General features: G+C 45.4%; 2 protein-coding genes and 1 non-coding gene across 3 annotated transcripts; 1 reads left to right on the forward strand and 2 right to left on the reverse strand.

Moving 5' to 3' along the window:
• Positions 1-6,018: 6,018 nt before the first annotated feature.
• Positions 6,019-6,445, reverse strand: RMI2 (RecQ mediated genome instability 2). Its single transcript, XM_056860821.1, has one exon. The coding sequence runs from the start codon at positions 6,443-6,445 to the stop codon at positions 6,029-6,031; it is 417 nt and encodes a 138-aa protein (XP_056716799.1). The 3' UTR covers positions 6,019-6,028.
• Positions 6,446-9,186: 2,741 nt separating this feature from the next.
• TOR2A (torsin family 2 member A) lies at positions 9,187-13,157 on the forward strand. The gene is made up of 5 exons (XM_056860169.1): positions 9,187-9,322; positions 10,828-11,093; positions 11,465-11,640; positions 12,184-12,311; positions 12,897-13,157. Exons 1-5 carry the CDS (start codon positions 9,187-9,189, stop codon positions 13,139-13,141), a joined length of 951 nt encoding a protein of 316 aa, XP_056716147.1. The 3' UTR covers positions 13,142-13,157.
• A 3,834-nt stretch (positions 13,158-16,991) lies between these two features.
• Positions 16,992-17,063, reverse strand: TRNAE-UUC (transfer RNA glutamic acid (anticodon UUC)). Its single transcript has one exon. It is a non-coding gene; the product is annotated as a tRNA-Glu (tRNA).
• Between the last annotated feature and the right edge of the window lie 3,617 nt (positions 17,064-20,680).

Below are 20,680 nucleotides of genomic sequence, written 5' to 3' on the forward strand. Positions count from 1 at the left end.
GCATGTCACCGACACATGTGTAGGTATGGCCCTTCCTCTCACTTCTCTCCCCAAAATTTTAGACTAGGCCAGGTGCCCCCATCTCCAGTCCACCCTTGCCATCCTGAAGTTGCCCTTTTCCCCTGCTTCAATTCCTTTTCTGGTTTCACTGGATTTCAGAGCATTGGCCTTTTCAGTCTGCCTTTCATCTTGCGAGGCCTTTTCTGCTTGTAAATAGAAGAGATCCACATTGGTGTGTATATATCTATACATATATCTATAAATATTCAAAAGGGACAAATTGTTGTAAATACTCGCCTCTTTTTTTTGTCTTGTAAATGAATGTACATATACCATGGAGTGTCTCTCTTTCGGTTCTTGCATACAATAAACTTTTATGCTTTTTTCTTCAAGAAATGTGCCCCTGCTGACTTTTTTTAAAAAGTTAATCCCTTCCCATTAGAAACAGCAGTGCTGTTTCTGTATCTGCTCTGTCTGACCTAGTTTAGGATGGAGAGTGCTGAACCTTTCCCGTACAAAGCGTTGCTTGGATTCTAAATGTGCTCCATTGGCAGCTTGCAGACTGGGCCTAGAACTTCAACGTTGGGCCTAATTTGGGCCTACAGAAGTATCATCATGACTGCAACAGAATCTCATTATGTTCAAATGTTTAAATGGGGAAATGTAGTTCCGGCATACATAATCTGTTGGATCAAACCATGATTTGCTGTTACAGTACTTTTACAGTTCATTTGTTGTTCTTAGTAAGTTCATGAATGCTGGTGTAGTGGTTAAGAGCGGTGGTTTGGAGCAGTGGAGAACCAGGTTTGATTCCCCACTCCTCTACATGAGTGGCGGAGGCTAATCTGGTGAACTGGATTTGTTTCCCCACTCCTACACATGAAACCAGCTGGATGACCTTGGGCTAGTCACAGCTCTTAGAGCTCTCTCAGCCCCACCTACCTCACAGGATATCTGTTGTGGGGAGGGGAAGGCAATTGTAAGCCGGTTTGAGTCTCCCTTAAGTGGTAGAGAAAGTTGGCATATAAAAACTAACTCTTCTCTCCATCCCACGGAGCGTGACCAGACCTAGTTTTCTTTCCCCGCCTGTCAGTTGCCTGACAAATATATTTCCTTTAGACCGTAGCATATTTGTCCTTCGTGCATGAAAGGAAACAAGTGTGAGTGGGAGGTGATTGAGCAGTGTGAGGGACTGTGTACAATTACAATGTAGTCGAGACGGTTGATAATCCATGGAGGGAACCTTGGCAAAGCAAAGTATTTGAGGTGTGTTGGTGTGTCACAGAATGAATGCCGTTTGTTCATGGACTCCATTCAAACAAACAGGAATGGGATGGGGAAGGAGAAGCCACCGTTGAAATTATCACATAGAATCACAGCACACGCATGGCCGTTGCCCGCTCGTTCAGATTTTTTAATGTGGGGTTGGAAGGCGTGAGGACAGGGACAAACAAATACGAACACAGCCATGCATCTCTTTCATTCAAATGAGACTTCAAAAACAGGATGGCCAGTGTTCACAGCCTTTCTCATTAACACACATTATTATAAACACACTAGTGGGAGGGGGGAGGAAGGGGGCCATTGGTGTGTTGTAGTGGTTGGAATAGGATCTAAGAGACCCAGATTTGAATCCCCACCCACCATCGATGCTCACTGGTTAACTTTGGACCAGTCACTCTCTCAACCTTACCTACCTCGCAGATAAAAACGGAGTCGAGGAAAATGATGTAAATTGTTTTGAGTTTCTATTGGGGAGAAAGGTGGGGTATGAATGAAGTAAATTTTTTCAGTGGGTTAAAAATCATTTCAGCTAATCATCACTCTTTACCAGGTACCAGCCTCCTGACCAAGGCAATCAGAAGTTTAATTTATTCCAGAAATTGGGTGAAAACCTTGTATCCCAGCCAAAGAACATAGTGTTATTTTTAAATCTTAAAACAATCAAGTAAAAAAAGATCAAATATAGAGAATGCTAGTATGTATCAAAGAGATTAAAAGAAAATATACAAACATGTCATTTCTTATTCTGTGCGCAGTGCTATCAAATCGCAGTTGGCTTATGGTGACCCTGTATGCCTTTCAATGCAAAAAAACACACATATACAAACACCCAGAGGTGGTTTGTCATTGCCTGCCTCTGCATAGCAACTCTGAACTTCCTTGGTGGTCTCTCATCCAAGTAATAACCAGGCCGGACTCTGCTTAGCTTCCAAGATCAGGCTAGCCTGGGCCATCCAGGTCAGGGATTCTTACTCTTAACGAACTTGAATTTAGAATGAATTACTTCTAAGATTCTTACTATAGCCTTTGCAAAAAAAGACTAAATTACATGAGCCAACATGATTTTATTAACCCTTATGATTTGTAACCTCTAAAGGTCTAATGCGATGCACCTTTAAGCAGTGATACATTCCCAGTGAACATTTGTAGCAAAAATTGTTCTGTTCATCCTATGATTGTTCTGGATATGAAGTCATCTATTCACAGCTCTATGTAACATTATACATTAGTTTTTAACAATAGACAATAGACCAGGGTTGTTTGTCAGTTTGTGATCTGTCTGTACAAGGCAAAAAACTCTGAATTGCTAGAACAGTGAATAAAAATGCATGCTTGCAGTTTTGCACAGAAGTTAAAAACGGTTCTCAGATCTACCTATGCTAACGTTCTAAATAACACACCTTATTAAGTCCTCAACAATATCAAATCCTGAGCCATCCCACTAAATCAGGTGGCACAGGATGGTCTGTTGCACCAGCCGGGTGTAGCCATCCAGCCACACGCTGGAGTTGCTCCTGCTCTGCATGGTCGGGGCCGGATTCTCCAGCCGACTCCTGCTACCTCCACCTGCAGGGGTGAAATAAGGACACACTAGCTAAGAACTCCCCCCCCCCGCGTGCATTCTGGCCCTGCCCCCTTTAACCCCTCTATTGTCGCCACTTCCGCCCCCACCCTCTTGTAGTACAGAGGGAATGTGTTTCTCCACAGCCCTGGTGGGAAAGGATTAACAGTTTCTTGGGCGGTCCTAGCAGCTCCATAGCTAACGCCTCTTCTGCAAGGGGGGAAAAGGTTCCTTTTCTCAGAAAACAAACTCACATCTGCCTTGAATAGAGGCTATTCCTATCCACAGGAGGGGGCAGATCACCAGTCTTAGATCCTTCTGAGCTAGAGATCTGCCAGGACCCACAAGGGCCAGACCAAATGATTTCGTGGGCCTTAAACAGCCCCCGGGCCTGACGTTCCCCACCCCTGTATTACAGAGTACACAGGTTGGGTTTGGGTCCCCAACCCTGTGTCATACACAGCCTAATCACAGGCCAGTTGTGGGATCTCAATTTTCAGCCAATCTATCCCTCTCGACCACCTGGCTTCCACCCTGCCAGAAGCATTTCCAGCTACAGTGCCACACCACCTAAGTAGTCCATACTGTGAGTCTGGCTGCTGCAGGAGCAGAATCATGTGGAACAGGAAACTCAAGGAAAGGATCTTCAACTCGAGGGCATCCAATGAAGCTGATGCACAGTAGATTCAGGACTGACAAAAGGAAATTCTTTACACAGCAAGTGATTAAAATGTGGAATTTGCTGCCAGAGTGATGGCCACAGGCACCGACTGCTTTAAAAGGGGATTAGTCAGATTCAGTGGATACTAACCATGGAGACTAAAGGGAACCTCCATGTTCAGAGGCAGTAATCCTTTGAATACCTGTGCCAGAAGGCAACATCAGGGGAAGGCCTCGGCCTCTATGCCCTGTTGTTGGCCCTCCAGATGAACCAGTTGGCCACTGTGTGAGACAGAATGCTGGACTAGATGGATCACTGGTCTGATCCAGCAGGGCTCTTCTTGTGTTCTTAATGGATGCATAGTATTTGCATCTCTTTAATGTGAAAAACCAGGAAAATGTCCCCGACTGTTGAATATTTAATATGTCAGCTTTGGGTGTCTAGGGTAATGAAGGATAAGGGACTGATAATTACTTTACATGATTCTTTCATATGGCTGCAAAGGAAGATTAATAAAGTGAGGGGAAAGCGCACTCAGGAAGGGATTATTGAGGACAACAAAGTAATTTTTTTCTAAAGAACTGGGAGACTTTGAATAAAAGGTGACCCCTAAAGTGAAAGAAAACAATGGAACAAAAATCAAATACAAGAATTAAAACTAGACATCACACAGCTTGGAAGACCATAGAAAATAAATGACAGAAGCTTTGAAGAGTTATGAAAGTTAATTACAGTAAGCCAAACAGACTAATTTAGAAACTGTTGGCTGCTGTCCCTTACGTGGGACTTTGTCACCAATGAGGCACTGCAACAAGATCAAGGCTGCTACACCTACTCAGCCAACAGGGTTCATAGTCAGTGCCGGGATCCCTATGGCAATTTGAAGTGAATCCGGCAGTTGCTTTGGCCAGTCAAGTCACTTGTTTCCAAAGTTCTGCAAGCTGGAGACATGGCTCTAGCTAACCTGAGGGGTGCTGTGGGGATTTTCAAATGTGGAAAGTACTTTTGGTATATCTGATAATGCTGGTGCTGCACAGGGATGGGAGGTTGGGGGATGGGCTGCTATGCACTGCACTACATGACAGATATTGCCTATACAGAGGCATCCCTCACTGCCCCCATCAGGACTTCTGTCCCACTGACATCCAGCCTCACCTCGTGGCCCCCTCATAGTAGGCAGAGGATCATCTCAATTCCTAAAGTGTTAGGAATATACCATAGAATTGTACTCAGAGTTGGAAGGAGCCATACAGGCCATCTAGTCCAACCCCCTGCTCAATGCAGGATCAGCCTAGAGCATCCCTGACAAGTGCTTGTCCAGCCTCTGCTTAAAGACCGTCAGTGAGGGGGAGCTTACCACCTCCCGAGGTAGCTGGTCCACTGTCGAACAACTCTTACTGTAAAAAACTTTTTCCTAATATCCAGCCAGTACCTTTCCACCCACAATTGAAACCAATTATTGCAAATCCTATCCTCTGTTGTCAACAGGAACAGCTCCTTCCCCTCCTCTAAGTGACAGCCCTTCAAATATTTCAAGAGAGCAATCATGTCCCACCTCAATCTCTTCTCCAGACTAAACATTCCCAGCTCCCTCAGTCTTTCCTCGCAGGGCTTAGTCTTCAGGCCCCTGATCATCCTCGTCGCTCTCTGCATCCACTCGATTCTGTCCACATCCTGGGGAATGCCATCCATGTTCTGACACAAGGTGCAGACATGTGGCTCTGGAGCAGCCCTGGCTCTAGCTTCCTCTATTACTTATTCCTAGTTGCCCTTTACCTCCTTCCTCTCCATGGGGATGGTTTCTATTTACTGTAAGTCCTATCCTATAACCCCTTTGTATTGTCCTCACATGCAAATGATCCACCTCTCCTCATTGTTTGACCCCATCTCAGCAGCTTTGGAGGGATGGTGAAGGATGGATCTTAGAAGCCTGAGGTGACTTGGAAAGCCAAGCATTTTGGGTTACCTGGGAACTGCAGGCCACTACTTCAGTCTATAAACCTAAGGGGTTGGTGCTACTGCAATCTGGCCAGTAACGAATGCAAGCAATGACATGCCTTTTGTTTGGGTATGTGGGGAAGTTTGATTTCAGTTATTCTTTAAAAAAAAAACAACCACCAGTACTCTGTCCAAACTATGCTTCTTGCATCAGTCTGAACAGTAACTGGTAGCAAAACCTCCAAAATCAGTGTCATCATTTATGAAACAAAGTGCAGGCTGAAGAAAGTACAAAGTTATGCTCAAAATAGTGTTTTTAGTGTGGATATTTTATTGTGGCAACAATTAGTCTTCCACTGTACGAACTTGATGCTGCTTTATCTAAACTACCTGGAAATAGTCACTGTTCAAAATGAACTCTTGTTCCCAGTGCTCTCAACTCCTGCAGTAAATTGAGTAGGTAAATTTCTCCACCTAATTCAAGTTCTCTGAAGGAAAATGTATTTTAAAGGCAAAATCAAAAGGCTCTTCAGGGCTTCAGTTTCTTTGGAGAACAAGCATATTGAGTAATGCAGCCTCTACCACTAAGGGAGATTTCTGTGCAAATCCTCCACTTCCAGTCCCCACATGTTCCTATGCAAGACACTGTCCGTAACAGCTGTCATCTTCACTGCTCGAAGGATGGGCTCCGGGCTACAAGACAGAACCTGACCCATTACCATCACATACTTGCCAGCACTGAGGCAAGGCCATCCTTTGGGGACCTTATCTGCTCCTTGAACTGTGAAAGAGCCGCTTTCATCTTGCATATGCACCGTCGAGCCATCCTGGTCCACGCTGAGCACTGTGCCCTGCATCCACACCAGGGGAACGGCCAACGGGGGAAGTCCGTATTCCTCCCGAGCCATCATCCACTGACCACCAGGGGCCCGACAGCAGCGTCTGAGCTGTACAGCCAGAACCTTCACTGGTGGGGACTGCAGAGAAAGGTCTTCTGACATCACACCACTCCTCCTTCCTGCCCGCTTTCACCTATAGAAAAAGCACATATAACCCTTTAACTTAAGATATAGGAGAAAATATATTAATCATTTGCAACAGATTGCAACCAAACCCCTTTTGGACATGGAGAACAGCAGGATATTTAGACTAACAGATCTCCCCAAAACACAAATGATGTCTGAAAGAGAAATGCCTGATTCCAGGCAAGAAATACAAAACTCCTATGTGATCATATAGATAGATCAATATACAAACACAGCGTGGTTGCAATACCAACAAATACTCCAAACTAAAAACATAAAAGTAACCAAGAAAAAAAATGCTTAGTGTTGAAAATCTACTGCTACCCCCCCCAAAAAAATAGACATGGTGCTTCAATACTGTGAGAAATTTAAGAACATAAGAAAAGCCCTGCTAAATCAGACCAAGGCCCATCAAGTCCAGGAGTCTGCTCACACAGTGGCCAACCAGGTGCCGCTAGGAAGCCCACATACAAGACGACTGCAGCAGCAGCATCCTACCTGTGTTCCACAGCTCTTAATATAATGAGCATGCTCCTCTGATCCTGGAGAGAGTAAGTATGCATCATGACTCATTCATTTTGACTAGTAGCCATGGATAGCCTTATCCTCCATGGACATGTCCACTTTCCTCTTAAAGCCTTCCAAGTTGGCAGCCATCACTATATCCTGGGGCAGGGAGCCCCACCATTTCACTATTTATTTCCTATAGTTCAGACAAAGAACTCGCATATGCCTCAAAATGAGAAAAACATCAGCGGTACAACTATTGGGATAGTAGTAGCATGTGGACAACTACATTCCCTCATATACTTCATACCTAAATATAACAGGAAAAAAATCTGTCTCTGGAGAGACATATAGGGCAATCCTCACACACCCTTCTATGCCCAATGAAGACTTTACTCCTTGTTCAGCCTTATTTTTCCCCCCTCACCCTGTCCACTTTTTCTCTTGACACCTATTTAGCTTGCCCCTGAATAGGGTTGCCAACCTCCAGGTGGTGGCTGGAGTTCTCCCACTACTACAACTGATATCCAGCCGATAGTGGAACATATCAAGTGGATACAGGGCGCCGTATATGATCCTACCCAACGAAGGAGCATGTTACTATACAGCCCGAGTTGGCAGCTGATGAAGACCTCCTAGTGGTCGAAAAAGGGATACATCAGTCACCCTGTATCCACTTGATATGTTCCACTATTGCCACTCAGATGACTGACGAGTTATTAGACTCCAAGCTACAGTGACAGAAACAGTCTGATACCTACACTTCAAGTGGCTTGATGCCCACAGGACTACCTCTCTACGTCTCCTCTATGCAAGATAGCAATATATTCGCACAGGACTCTGAGAATGACATATAACGCTTGTGACTGTAACAATGCGTACTGTATTGTTTTGAATGTTTGCATATTATTGCATATTTATGAGTGAATAATACATATGCCTAAATTGAACCTAGCATTATTGCCTATAACAATTTTGTTTAATCCATTCTGTTATCTGCGGTTTGTTTTTTTAAAAAAATATTTTTTTATTTTCTTAAGTCACATTCAATTTCAATATTATCTTCAGAGTTACATAAAATAAAACAATTCCAAACTAATCAGCCTAATCAGTATTGACTTTTCTGACTTCCCCTCCCCTATCAAATTAATATCTATATAATCCCCTCTGTATTTGTTTTCTAATTCTATAATTCATGATATCATTTCTATAAACTACATATTATCCTATACACTTTAATTATTGAATACATCCTTTCAACATTGATCAATTGAATTAGATTAAATCATAGCCTTTAACATTTCCCATATTTAATTCGTTTTCACAATATGTTATCTATGCCTCCCATTCTCTCACATATTCTTCATTGTAGGTTCTCGTAGGTTATCCGGGCTGTGTGACCGTGGTCTTGGAATTTTCTTTCCTGACGTTTTGCCAGCAGCTGTGGCTGGCATCTTCAGAGTAGTAACACTGAAGGACAGTGTCTCTCAGCGTCAAGTGTGTAGGAAGAATCATATATAGTAGTCAGAAAGGGGTTGGGTTTGAGCTGAGTAATTGTCCTGCAATTGTTGCTGGCGAAACGTCAGGAAAGAAAATGCCAAGACCCCGGTCACACAGCCCGGATAACCTACAAGAACCAATGAACTCTGACCTTGAAAGCCTTCGACAATATTCTTCATTGTCTTTTTGATTTACTAAAGCAGTAAGTATAGCCATTTCTGCTAGTTCAAACATTTTATTTATCCAGTCATTCTTGTGTGGTATCTCAGACATTTTCCGTTTAGCTGCATAGACCAATCTTGCAGCAGTGGTGTCATACGCCAATTCCCTCAGAGAGAGTCCGAGTCCAAGCCAGCTGCAAGGCCAGACGCCAATTCTGACCTCCTGACCTCCCGTATTTTTTGCCTCCCCCCGCCTCAGCTCCCTGTTCAAACATCACCCACCAACGGCCGCCGACCACCCCGCAGCCTAAACGCGCCCTAAAAAAAGCCTTCCCGCCATCCTCGAACTGACCAGGCCACGCCCCCTTCCGGCCACGCCCCCTCGCGGAAGTACTGGGGGGGCCGAGAGAACGCGGGGGAAAACCCTCCTCTCGATCAGCCTATAGCGCTCGGCCGGCCTGAGCCCCGCGGTGCAGGCTGGGAGCCGGGGGTGGGGGGAATCGAACGCGGCCGGGCGCCTCCGCTGCCCTCCCACCGCGCAGGCGCGCCATGGGGAGGGGCAGGGTCCTCCTGGCGCTGCTGCCTCTGCTGGGGCTGGTGCGCTCGGGCGCCCCCTGGGGGCTGAGCTCCTGGCAGTGCAGCTTCTCGGCCTCCTGCGAGTGCGACTTCCGGCCGGACTTGCCGGGTGAGCGGGCGGGGGGGGGAGGGGCCGCAGGAAGCCCAGCAGGGGACGGGTGGCCACGTGGTTGCCAACTCTGGGTTGGGGGGTTCCTGGACATTTAGGGCTGGAGCCAGGGAAGGGATGGGGTACCTCAGCAGGGTATAAAATGCCATACAGTTAGGGTTGCCAATCTCCAGGTACTACCTGGAGATCTGCTAGTACAGCTGATCTCCAGCCAATAGAGATCAGCTCCCCTGGAGAAAAGGGCCGCGTTGGCAACTGGACTCTGTGGCGTTGAAGTCCTTCCTCTCCCCAAACCCCGCCCTCCTCAGGCTCCGCCCCCCAAAAAAATCTCCCACCGATGACAAAGAGGGACTTGGCAACCCTACATGCAGTCCATTCTCCAAAGCAGCCACTGTTCTCCAGGGGGAATTAGGGTTGCCAGCTCCAGGTTGGGAAATGCCTGGAGATTTTGGGGGTGGAGCCTGAGGAGGGCGGGATTTGGGAAGGGGCTTCAGTGCCATAGAGTCCAATTGCCAACGTGGCCGTTTTCTCCAGGTGAACTGATCTCTGTCGGCCGGTTGTAATAGCAGATCTCTAGCCAACACCTGGAGGTTGGCAGCCCTAGGGGGAATTGATCTCTGGAGATAAGCTGTAATTCTTGGAAGATCTCCAGGCTCTGTAAGGGGTGGTTGGGAGGGGGAAATTTGATTGGGGGGGGAGGTATTTGGAAAGGTGAGACAAAGGGGTCTTGGAAATGGAGGGAAGGGGGACTACCCTGATATTTCTAATGGCTTAAAAGAGAGTGGGTTGAGAGAGTAGGGAGCTAGAGAGGAAATACTGATGGAGAAGAGGGTGGATTGGGGAAAAGAAGAGGAAGGCTTATAAAGGAATTTAGGAGAAAGGTGAAGTGGGTGATGGATCTCACCGGACTTTTTGACGGGCCCAGGGAGAAGTTTGCAGTCCTCCAGCGGAGAGGGTGGCTGCTGTCCTATGACTAGAGGAGAGGAAGAGTGGGGTTTTAGGGGGGAAATCTTGATGGAGTGGGAAGGGGGGAGAAACGGGGTTGGCTTGCAAAGGAAGTTTGGATAAAGACAGGGAGTGATGCATCCCTTAGCCACTTGATTGGGAGGGTTCAGATGGGTAGTTCCTAGTGTCAGTCATGGTCTGGAGTGAGAGGACCTTGATCCTATGAGAGAGATTTTTGCAATATGGAGATAAGGTTGGCCAGCGTGGTGTAGTGGTCAAGAGTGGTGGACTCTAATCTGGAGAACCAGGTTTGATTCCCCACTCCTCCACACGAAGCCTGCTAGGTGACCTTGGGCCAGTCACAGTTCTCTCAGAACTCTCTCAGCCCTACCTACCTCACAAGGTGTCTGTTGTGGGGAGAGGAAGGGAAGGAGATTGTAATCCAGTTTGGGGCTCCTCAAAGGTAGAGAAAATCATGGTATAAAAACCAACTCTTCTTAAAACTGGGCAATGTTTCTGTGTCCTCCAGCCCTTCATCTCTTGATCCCAATTCATTTTAGGTCTGGAGTGTGACTTAGCTCTCAACCTGTTTGGCCAGCACTTGGTAAGGCAGCTTGTCGTGAAAGGGGTGAGGGAGTTTGTGCAAAATCCCGCTCCTGTGAAGCCTCTGGTGATGTCATTCCACGGCTGGACTGGCACAGGCAAAACCTACACGAGCTCTCTCCTGATCCACTACCTCTTCCGTGCGGGGCATCTCAGCCCGTACGTCCACCAGTTCTCCCCAGTGGTTCACTTCCCTCATGCAGAACACCTTGAACAGTATAAGGTAAGGAGATTGCCTTTCAGGGTTGAACGGCAAGCTTTCTTTTCTTGTGGTGCTTCATGTTAGGCCTCTTCCATGATTTTTTTAAGAAAAAGAAGTTGGCCGCTTGAGTTTAGCCTCACCTAACCTTCAGAATGCATGCACTTCCTGTAACGATGCTGCTTACATTGTTTTGACAGCCTGTATACTAAAATTTGGAACGATTTAACTGAGCACCTGGATCAGGATGACACCTACATTTGTGAAGCATTCAGTATTTTGACAGCTTAAAAATTAACAAATCGACAGCTCTGCAGTAAAAACCTAAAATAATGTTTTTTTTTAAAAAAGAGTTCCTGTCTGTTTTAAGTTTTCTATTCTGTATTTCTGTCTAGAAAGACCTGAAGAGTTGGATCCAGGGGAATTTGACCCACTGTGGCCGATCACTCTTTCTCTTTGACGAGATGGATAAGATGCACCCAGGCTTAATTGATGTGATTATTCCATTTCTGGGCCCCTCTTGGGTTGTATATGGAACCAACTACAGGAAAGCGATCTTCATATTTGTTAGGTAGAAACAGATTAAATAGCACATAAGAGATTGTGGGTAATTCTCTGTTGGGGGATCGTTTGCTGACTGAGGGCATTATTTTTCCTTCTATCGTTATATTTCCTTCCTGATAATCGTAAACCAAATGCTCAAGCTTGTTGGTGTAGTGGTTAAGAGTGGTGGACTCTAATCTGGAGAACCGGGTTGGTTTCCCTACTCCTACACATGAAGCCAACTGGGTGATCTTGGGCTAGTCACAGTTCTCTCGGAACTCTCTCAGCCCTACAAGGTGTCTGTTGTGGGGAGAGGAAGGGAAGGAGAATGTAAGCTAGTTTGATTCTCTTTAAAAAGGTAGAGAAAGCCGGCATATATAAACCAACTCAAATGAGTCTTGTATGAAGTAGAATCTTCTCTTGCTTGAAAATGCCCAACTTTAGTCTTGTTTTTGATGGCCTAGCAGGTGGCCTCTGTGCTTTTAGAGCACAGAGACATACTTCTGTGAACAGGATGTAGACTAATCTCTCAGGACATATTTTCCTAACATCCTGTCTTGTTCTCTGGTAGCAATGCTGGAGGGGAGCAGATTAACCAAATGACTCTGGATCTCTGGCGGAACCGCAAAGACCGAGAGGAGATCGTCCTTCAGGATCTGGAAGTATCAATTCTAGAAGGTGTTTTTGAAAACCCCCAAAGTGAGTTTATTGTTTGAGAGAGGGAGGGAAGTGCTGAAATTCCTTACTCATGTTTCTTTCCCTGAAGCCACTTCTCCCCTCCCACCCCACAATTTCAGAGCCCTGCCAGGAGGAAAACAGCCATGGGGTAGCACAGGCAAGGGAAAGGGTTCTGCGTCCCCTACCAATGCTGCACATTAAATTACTCACCTACCTAACCTTAAGAGCCCCGTGGCGCAGAGTGGTAAATTGCAGTACTGCAGTCAGGTTTCAGGTAGCGGGCCGAGGTTGACTCTGCCTTCCGTCCTTCCGAGGTCAGTAAAATGAGTACCCAGTTTGCTGGGGGTAAAGGGAAGATGACTGGGGAAGGCAATGGCAAACCACCCCGTAAACACCGTCTGCCTAGTAAACGTCGGGATGTGACGTCACCCCGTGGGTCAGGAATGACCCAGTGCTTGCACAGGGGGACTATCTTTACCTAAGGAATTCCGCAGATACCCAATTTTATTACATGGGTTGTGATGCTGTCACCTCTGGTTTCCCATTCAGCGTATGTGTATCCCTTCAAATTTTTAAAACATTTGTTTCATCTTTTTCCCCCTGCAGATGGATTTTGGAAATCTGGAATAATTGAGCAACACCTGATTGACCTCCTGGTACCTTTCCTTCCTCTGAAGCAGCACCACGTAAAGCAGTGTGTGGCAAATGAGATTGCCAGCCAAGGCCTGCAGGCATCGCCTGACGTCATCCAGGCAGTTGCCGAGAGCATCCCTTACTTTCCAGAAGAGGCTAGAGTTTTCTCGTCCACAGGCTGCAAAACCGTGGCTTCACGTATCCCCTTCTTTCTCTGACCGGTGTGGAGGCGTTTCTTTCGAAAATCCAGCTGCTTGCCTGTAAAGGCTAGACGAGACACTTAAGTTTGCTCAGAACAAATGGATGTAATTTTTCGATTCTGAACGTTCAGCCCAAAGACCGTCTCTCTGATCGTCGTGATCTGCTTTAGGGCCAGCAATGTGACTTTCCAGAAAGAGCAACAGTGACTTAATTGGAATGCACTTTATGAAGTTCATGCTTTGCCCTTGCTCTGGGGACTGTTGAATACCCAAAAGAAGTGGCTGTGGTGGTTCAGAATGGAATCTTGGCTGCTTTTACAGCATTTTATAGACACCTTTTTCCTGGACTGTTATCAAATTTAGATTCCTTGCTGCAGCACAAGTGACTCAATTTTTTTCTGGACTCTGATATCTTATTTCTACATTTTAAAACTGTGACAACATCGATGTGCTAAAGCCTACCGTCCGCTTGGGAATGGCACTTTGAATGCCTTTAAATATACGGGTTAGACTCCCTGGGGTAAACTTAACAAAGTTGCCTTCCGGGTTTATATTCCTCATTGCAATTAGGTGCTATCAGATGACGATTTCAATGGCAGCTGCCTCTAGGATGAGAAAATGAAACCAGCTGTGTCGGCCAGCGATGTGATAGGCCTAGGAATAGATCTTTCACCAGCTTGGGATTCTGGTTTCAGATAAGAGTACTTCTTTATCTCCCTGTGAAAAGTCAACCAAGATCTCTTTAATGTTCCCTTTACTGCTCCAGAAAGAACTGGGGTTTCTGTTCCGACTTTGCCACCTTGACGTTTCTGAGGGGCCCACAAGTCAGAAAAGGCGCTGAAGTGTTACTTTGCTGTGCAGTGCACCAGAGATAATCGTGCAAGTGATCTCAAGCTGCTCTTAGAAGGCTTACTGAGTGTGCCACAGCACCATTGGGTTGGGACTGTGTGCAAATAAGCACAAAGCGCACAAGCTGTTGTAATTTCATAGCTGGCAGAAAAAGTCCTTGATCTTTCCCTCGGTGGAAGCTGTTGGAACAGACCTACTTCTCTCCAGGGGGGTACAGGGGAAGAGGGAAGAGTCATGTTCTGTAAGGCTTTCTGACAGTATTTTTGCTGGACAGGGTGAGGATCCTTTGAAAGCTCTGGTCAAAATTCCCACGGAAACCCCTTCATTTGCTCATAAAATTTTATGGGTCAACTGTGTTGAGGAAAGAAGAACATTGTTTTCTGTGTTCAAAAGTCTGTTTTAATTTATATAAATAAAAAGGTGAAAATATGCTTTCTTTCCAGAGGGTGTTAAAGTGCAGTGGTTAGGATTAGTAGTGAATCAAAATTACCTTTAGCTCATTTTTCCCCCCTAGGAAACTGTTATCCTTCTAAGCCCATTGAAGTCAATAGGGATAACTGCTTAGTATTGCAGCCGCATTCGTTACAGATTCTGAAGTCTACAAGCACACTTCCTCCGCTGAACTAGTATGTGAATCCTACAGTCTGACCTGACAAATTCCATTTCAGACTTGCTTAGGCCTTTGGGTGCAGAAGGACATTTGTGCCGCTGGGTACAGAATGGCATCTACAACAAACTGCCCCCCCCCTTCATACCAAGGACAGTTTGGATGAACGAATCCACAAAATATACATTGGTATGTAAATAACTTGTTAGCAAAATTACCGATTATCAAAATTAACTATGACTAAAAATGACTAATGCCTTGGCTGAACTTCTTCCAGTGGTAAGGTTCATCAGAACGTTTCTTTTCTGGCAATGTAGGGTTGGGGTCCAGCCGGGCGCTATGAGATTCCAGACACACCCTCTCTCGTACTTCCTTCAGCTCTTCATTTACCTGCCAGACACATGAGAAATGTGGACTTAGTATCAGAAGCTTTTCTAACATAAAAACCGAAAGATGTTGAGCCACAGACTTTCAGCAAGCTTTTGCCCTGCAAATCGCTATATAGCCCATTCCTGAGGTTGGGGGCTGAAAGTGTAGTGGAGGCGGCGCAACCCTGCCGCCAGCGGAAGTGCCCTCTTACCATGGAATAAGGCCCTTACACTGGCAGTGTGGGCAGTTCCGTCGGAACCTGGGCGCTATGGAGCTGCATGCCGCTCCTCCGACACCACAGTCCCTCTGAGGCCCAAATCCCGGAAGAGAAATGCGGCGCCTGCGTGGGGGAACGTTCCCAGGGGTGGAGTTAACTATAGTCAGCTTCGTAAGCCCCTCCAGCCCCAGCGTTGCTGCACCAGGTTTTTCTTGGCACAGCATCTCTATTCAATGGGGCTTCCCCCCCACATTTTTGATTTTTTTAAAGGCCTTTTTCAGCCTCTTTGGAGGCGCCTCAGCCACGCCATCCCCGGCCGCTGCAAGGATCAGGAATCAGCTGTTTGAGAGCAATCTTAATCAGGTCTATTTGGAATCTTGCTCAGGTCAATGGGGCTTCCTTCCAGGAAAGTGTTCTTCGGGTTGCACTGTCAAGGAGAAATTGTAAGCAGGTCTACACAAAAGTGAGGTGCTTTATTCAATGGGGCTTACTCTCAGGAAAGCGTTCTTAGGATTGCAGCCTTCCTTTCTCATTGGGGCAAACCATGCATCTGTGTAGAGTTGTATGCATGAAAGTATTATTCCCAAACAAATCCTTATGAATCTCTTCTATATTGTAATTTTACTTGGCTGAGTGAAAAACCTGATGGGTGGAAAGCTGCACTAAGCAGGCTGCTTATGAGCCAGAGAAGCTGTATCATTCCAGATCCTCCAACCATGTTTTGGAAAACTGAGCTCATGACCCCTTTCCCTCCCTTCATGGGCCACTTTCCCCCACTCTTCCTGGCTTGTGGCAAAGCTGAGATTACATTTATGTTTTTATTTATATTTTAGATTTATATGCCACCCTTCCCCACTACAGGGGGCTCGGGGTGGGTAACAACCAATCAAATACATTTAAAAACAGAAAAACAATTAAAATAGATTAAAACCCATAAAATACAGATAAGGTGGCACCCAGAAGAACTGACTAATGTGAGAAGCGGGCAAAGCATGCAATCCACAGTGCACCAGGCCTGCATGGAAAAGAGAATCTGCATGGGAGAGAATCTGAGGCCCATGGAGAAGGGGAAACCTGAGGCTTAGGTACAAACAGTTTGGCCCTGGCTCTTAACTGCACCCATATTCTGCTACATGCCATATATAGAACCAAGCCAAGATGCACTCTTTCAGAAAGCAAACGATTCTTCCAAAGGCTGGTTTTGATGCTCCTGGTGTTGACTTTTTGACATATAATGACGAGCCAAAAAAACCCTGTCGCTGAGTCCAGTAGCACCTTAAAGACTAACAAAATTTCTGGCGGGGTAGGAGCTTTCATGAGCCACAGCTCACTTCTTCAGATGCAGCTAGAATGTGATTCCATCTATCCTTAAGTAGAGATGAGAGAATTAGACACGCAATGTAAATGTCAAAAGCAAGTAAATTACATTAGCAGGTGTGACTGGATTAGATGTGATATGCAGAGGGGTAGTAGGTATGGAGAAATCAGCATTGATAATGAGTCAGGAATCCCAGATCTCTATTAAGTCCTGGAGAATGCATAGTCTTGAGCTTCATTATTAGTTATAATTCAGTAGTCTCGTTTTCTAATCTCCCTTTGAAATCCATCATGATCTAATACTCTTCGTGTGTGGATATGAATCTAAGTGTCCCCCCTCCCGCATTTGTAAAGTGTGATAAAGCTGAAACAGGAACACATGAAGTTGCCTTATACTGAATCAGACCCTTGATCCACCAAAGTCAGTATGGTCTACTCAGACTGGAAGCGGATCTCCAGGGTCGCAGGTAGAGATCATTCACATCACCTACTTGCTTAGTCCCTTTAACTGGAGATGCCAGGGATTGAACCTGGGACCTTCTGCATGAAAAGCAGATGCTCTACCACTGAGCCACAGCCCCTCCCCATCTTCAAAGACTTTTCTTAAACATAACCCAACATGGAGAAAAATGGGAATTCTTTCAAAGATCCAGTGGCTTCTAAACTAGATCCTGTAGAAGAGTAACGAGAACTGCTGACATCGCAGCCAAGTGCAATTCCATCTGAAGATGAGTTGTTTGCAAAATTAACACTTCTTGTTGCTTTAAAGCAGACCAACAACTTGTGTGATCCACCATGGCAAGTGCTATGTGTATCCTGTGGTTGCTGTCCTAGACAGGCAGACAGATGTGGCTAAATTTGGCTTGCAGAGTCAGGAATTGGACTTATTTTTAGAAGTCTCGTGTTTTAAAAGTCAGTGCTCCCAAAGCAGTCTCTGTACAAATCTCAGGAAAAACTTAAATGACCAAACTGATTTTCAGCTGCATCCACCAAAGCATCCACTACCCTAAAGACAAAGAGACGCCATCTTGCCCTGGTAGAGGTCATGACTTACTTTGTTTGATTTCTTCCAGCAGGCAAGTTGCCTCTGATACAGTCTCCTTGCTTCCAATTCATGCCCGTCCCCTGCCGGACTCTCTGGCCCTTCCTTCTGAGGGGATTCGTCTTTCGGCTGGTCGGCAGCTAGTGGGAATCTGGAAAGGGGAGGAAGCGAGCAGAACAAAAGGTCACGGCAGGGAAAGACGGGTCTGGGTGTGACCAGCATTGGAAGGTCAACTTCAGATCAGTGATTGACTTAGCCTTTGTTGAACTACCATAGCTGGGCCTTCTGGTACCCAGGGAACTCCCACTAAACACTCCTTTATTTGCCATCTCCTGAAAGCCCCTGCAAACAACTATCAGTTAAACAAAAGAAACAACCCTCTAAAACACATGGGAGGGAAAAGCAAGTGCAAAAACATACTATGGGAGAACAAACCGACAGTGCATTACAGGTTCCTTATGGGGAGGGGAAGGGCAGGTGATTGTAAGCCGCTTTGATTCTGCCTTAAGCGATAGAGAAAGTCGGCACAGAAAAACCAACTGTTCTTCTCTTCTTATCTGGACTGCTTGGGACCAGAAGTGGTCCTTACTTCAAATCTTTCCATATTTTGGAATATTTACATATACACAATGAGATATCTTGGGGATGGGACCCAAGTCTAAACACGAAACTCATTTATGTTTTATATACACTTTATACACATAGCCTGAATGCAATTTTAAATAGTATTTGTAATAATTTTGTGTACATTGAACCATCAGAAAGCAAACTAGCATGCTGCTGAGGGCTTGTGAGTAATGGCTGCATGCCGGCTCAAAAAGTCTGGTTTTCGGATCAGTCCGGATATTGGATGTCTGGATAGGGGAACCTCAACCTGTATTCCTTTTGATTTGCCAGTTTAGTAGCAGTTGGGATTGGTCCACACTTTAATTTACTCTTCCAAATGGACATTGATTGCTGGATCTTCTGGCTTCATTTCCTAATAGCCTCTCCCTAAGCCCATCCTGATTTTGTCTGTTCTATGTATGTATATTTCTGTCAACTGAGGGTTACACTTCATTCATGTGAAGCCGCGAGCTGCAGCTATCAGAAAGCTGTCAAAAAGTTCATGTTTTTTATAGCGAGACATTATATAATCATTATATCTGTATTGTGGGTCATTATAAAAATTACATTCTTGTCCTGCCATTTGGTTTTCTCATTGCCTTTAGTATGTTTTTGTACTTCTGTTCACCCCCATCTCTTGAAAGCCTAACAAATTAAAGACTTTCTCAGCAACTATAAGTAGTGGGTGTTTGCAATCTGTCGACTGAAAAAACACCAAAGGGTTTTTTTCTCCTTTGGAACAGAGAAACAATAGAAGCCCTCCATCCACCTGAATTCAAACATGCAGCCATGGCTAAGATTCACTGGGACATGACTCATATTTGTGCACTGGAACGGCCCTTCCTGTTCCTTTGGAGAGCAGATCTCTAGGCACTCTTGTTTCTTCTTCTACATAAGAGTCGTCAATGTTCAGGCTTTATCAAAGGGCTCCCCCTTAATATGTACTGCAAACATTCATGTGGAATTATAATGTAAAGGGCTCTTACAGAACCACCCAAGTACGTAACATTCCTTTGACTGGGTTATCCCATTGCTTTCTTAATACTGTCCAAGTCACATTATGCAGCCTGGCTGCTTTTGAAGCACCCATTGGCAAAGGTCTCCCCAATTAACCTGATCATTCTGAATCTCAAGCAAAGGGCTCTTAAAAAGCAACCAACGTATACAATGTGACTTTAACTTCCAAAACCTGACTGAGGGGGTTACCACACTTTGTATTCCCAGCGATGTATTAAGAGTTTGAAAACGTTATAAAAAATACTGTTCGCACTTTCTATGTATTCCCACCGATGTATTAAGAGATTGAAAACGTTATAAAAAATACTGTTCACACTTTGTTTGGCTCCTTTAGCTGTGAAGACGTCTTCCAACCATTTATAAGCCGTGGTATCCAAAACCCCTTTTAAAGCGATGTTTTTTATAACATTTTCAAACTCTTAATACATCGCTGGGAATACAAAGTGCAGTAACCCCCTGACTGTATTAGAGAAGTAATTTTCTTGCCCCTTGCAATGATATACACCCATCAGTCATCTTTGAAAGTCAAAGTCATATTATGCATCATGGTTGCATTGTAGGAGCCTTTTGCATGGACTCAGCACAAAAGGCTGAGATACACAATAAGGGGAGGCCTTTGCCAAAGGGCTCTTAGAAAGCAAACAAAGGGGGAAGGGGGTCTTAGGGCCACTGGTTTTGCTGAGGTCCAGAGTGAGCCGAAATCACCTGTCCCTAATTTAGAATAACTCTTCGGGGAAACAGGACTCCCATCTCAGTATTTTGCAGTGCTGTCCACAAGCACTATAACCTGTGACCTGGGCACTCAAAGAAACATAAATCTATAAGTGGGATTTGGCTATGAAGCCATGGAAATTGGCAGAGAGGTAGGAACACACAACTGGTAACTGGCCCCCTTAGGTTAGGTAGCATCCTACTAGCTGTTCCTATTCCCGCAATGGAACATGAATGTAGCACATTTAAGAAACCTTAGAACATAAGAACACAAGAAAAGCCATGCTGGATCAGACCAAGGTCCATCAAGTTCAGCGGTCTGTTCACACAGTGGCCAACCAGGTGCCTCTAGGAAGCCCACAATAAGACGACTGCAGCAGCATCCTGCCTGTGTTCCACAGCACTTAATATAATAGGCACGCTCCTCTGATACTGGAGAGAGTAGGTATGCATCATAACTCTTATTCATTTTGACTAGCAGCCATGGATAGCCCTCTCCTCCATGAACGTGTCCACTCCCCTCTTAAAGCCTTCCAAGTTGGCAGCCATCAGCATATCCTGGGGCAGGGAGTTCCACCATTTAACTATGAGTTGTGTGAAGAAATACTTCCTTTTATCTGTTTGGAATCTCTCCCCCTCCAGCTTCAGCAGATGACCCCGCATTCTAGTATTATGAGAGAGGGAGAAAAGCTTCTCCCCATCCACTCTCGCCAAACCATGCATAATTTTATAGACCTCTATCATGTCTCCCCTTAACCGCCTTCTTTCCAAGCTAAACAGCCCTAAGCGTTTTAACCGCTCCTCATAGGGCAGTTGCTCTGG

Source organism: Euleptes europaea, chromosome 14 (genome assembly GCF_029931775.1).
Source record: "Euleptes europaea isolate rEulEur1 chromosome 14, rEulEur1.hap1, whole genome shotgun sequence".
NCBI lineage: Eukaryota > Metazoa > Chordata > Lepidosauria > Squamata > Sphaerodactylidae > Euleptes > Euleptes europaea.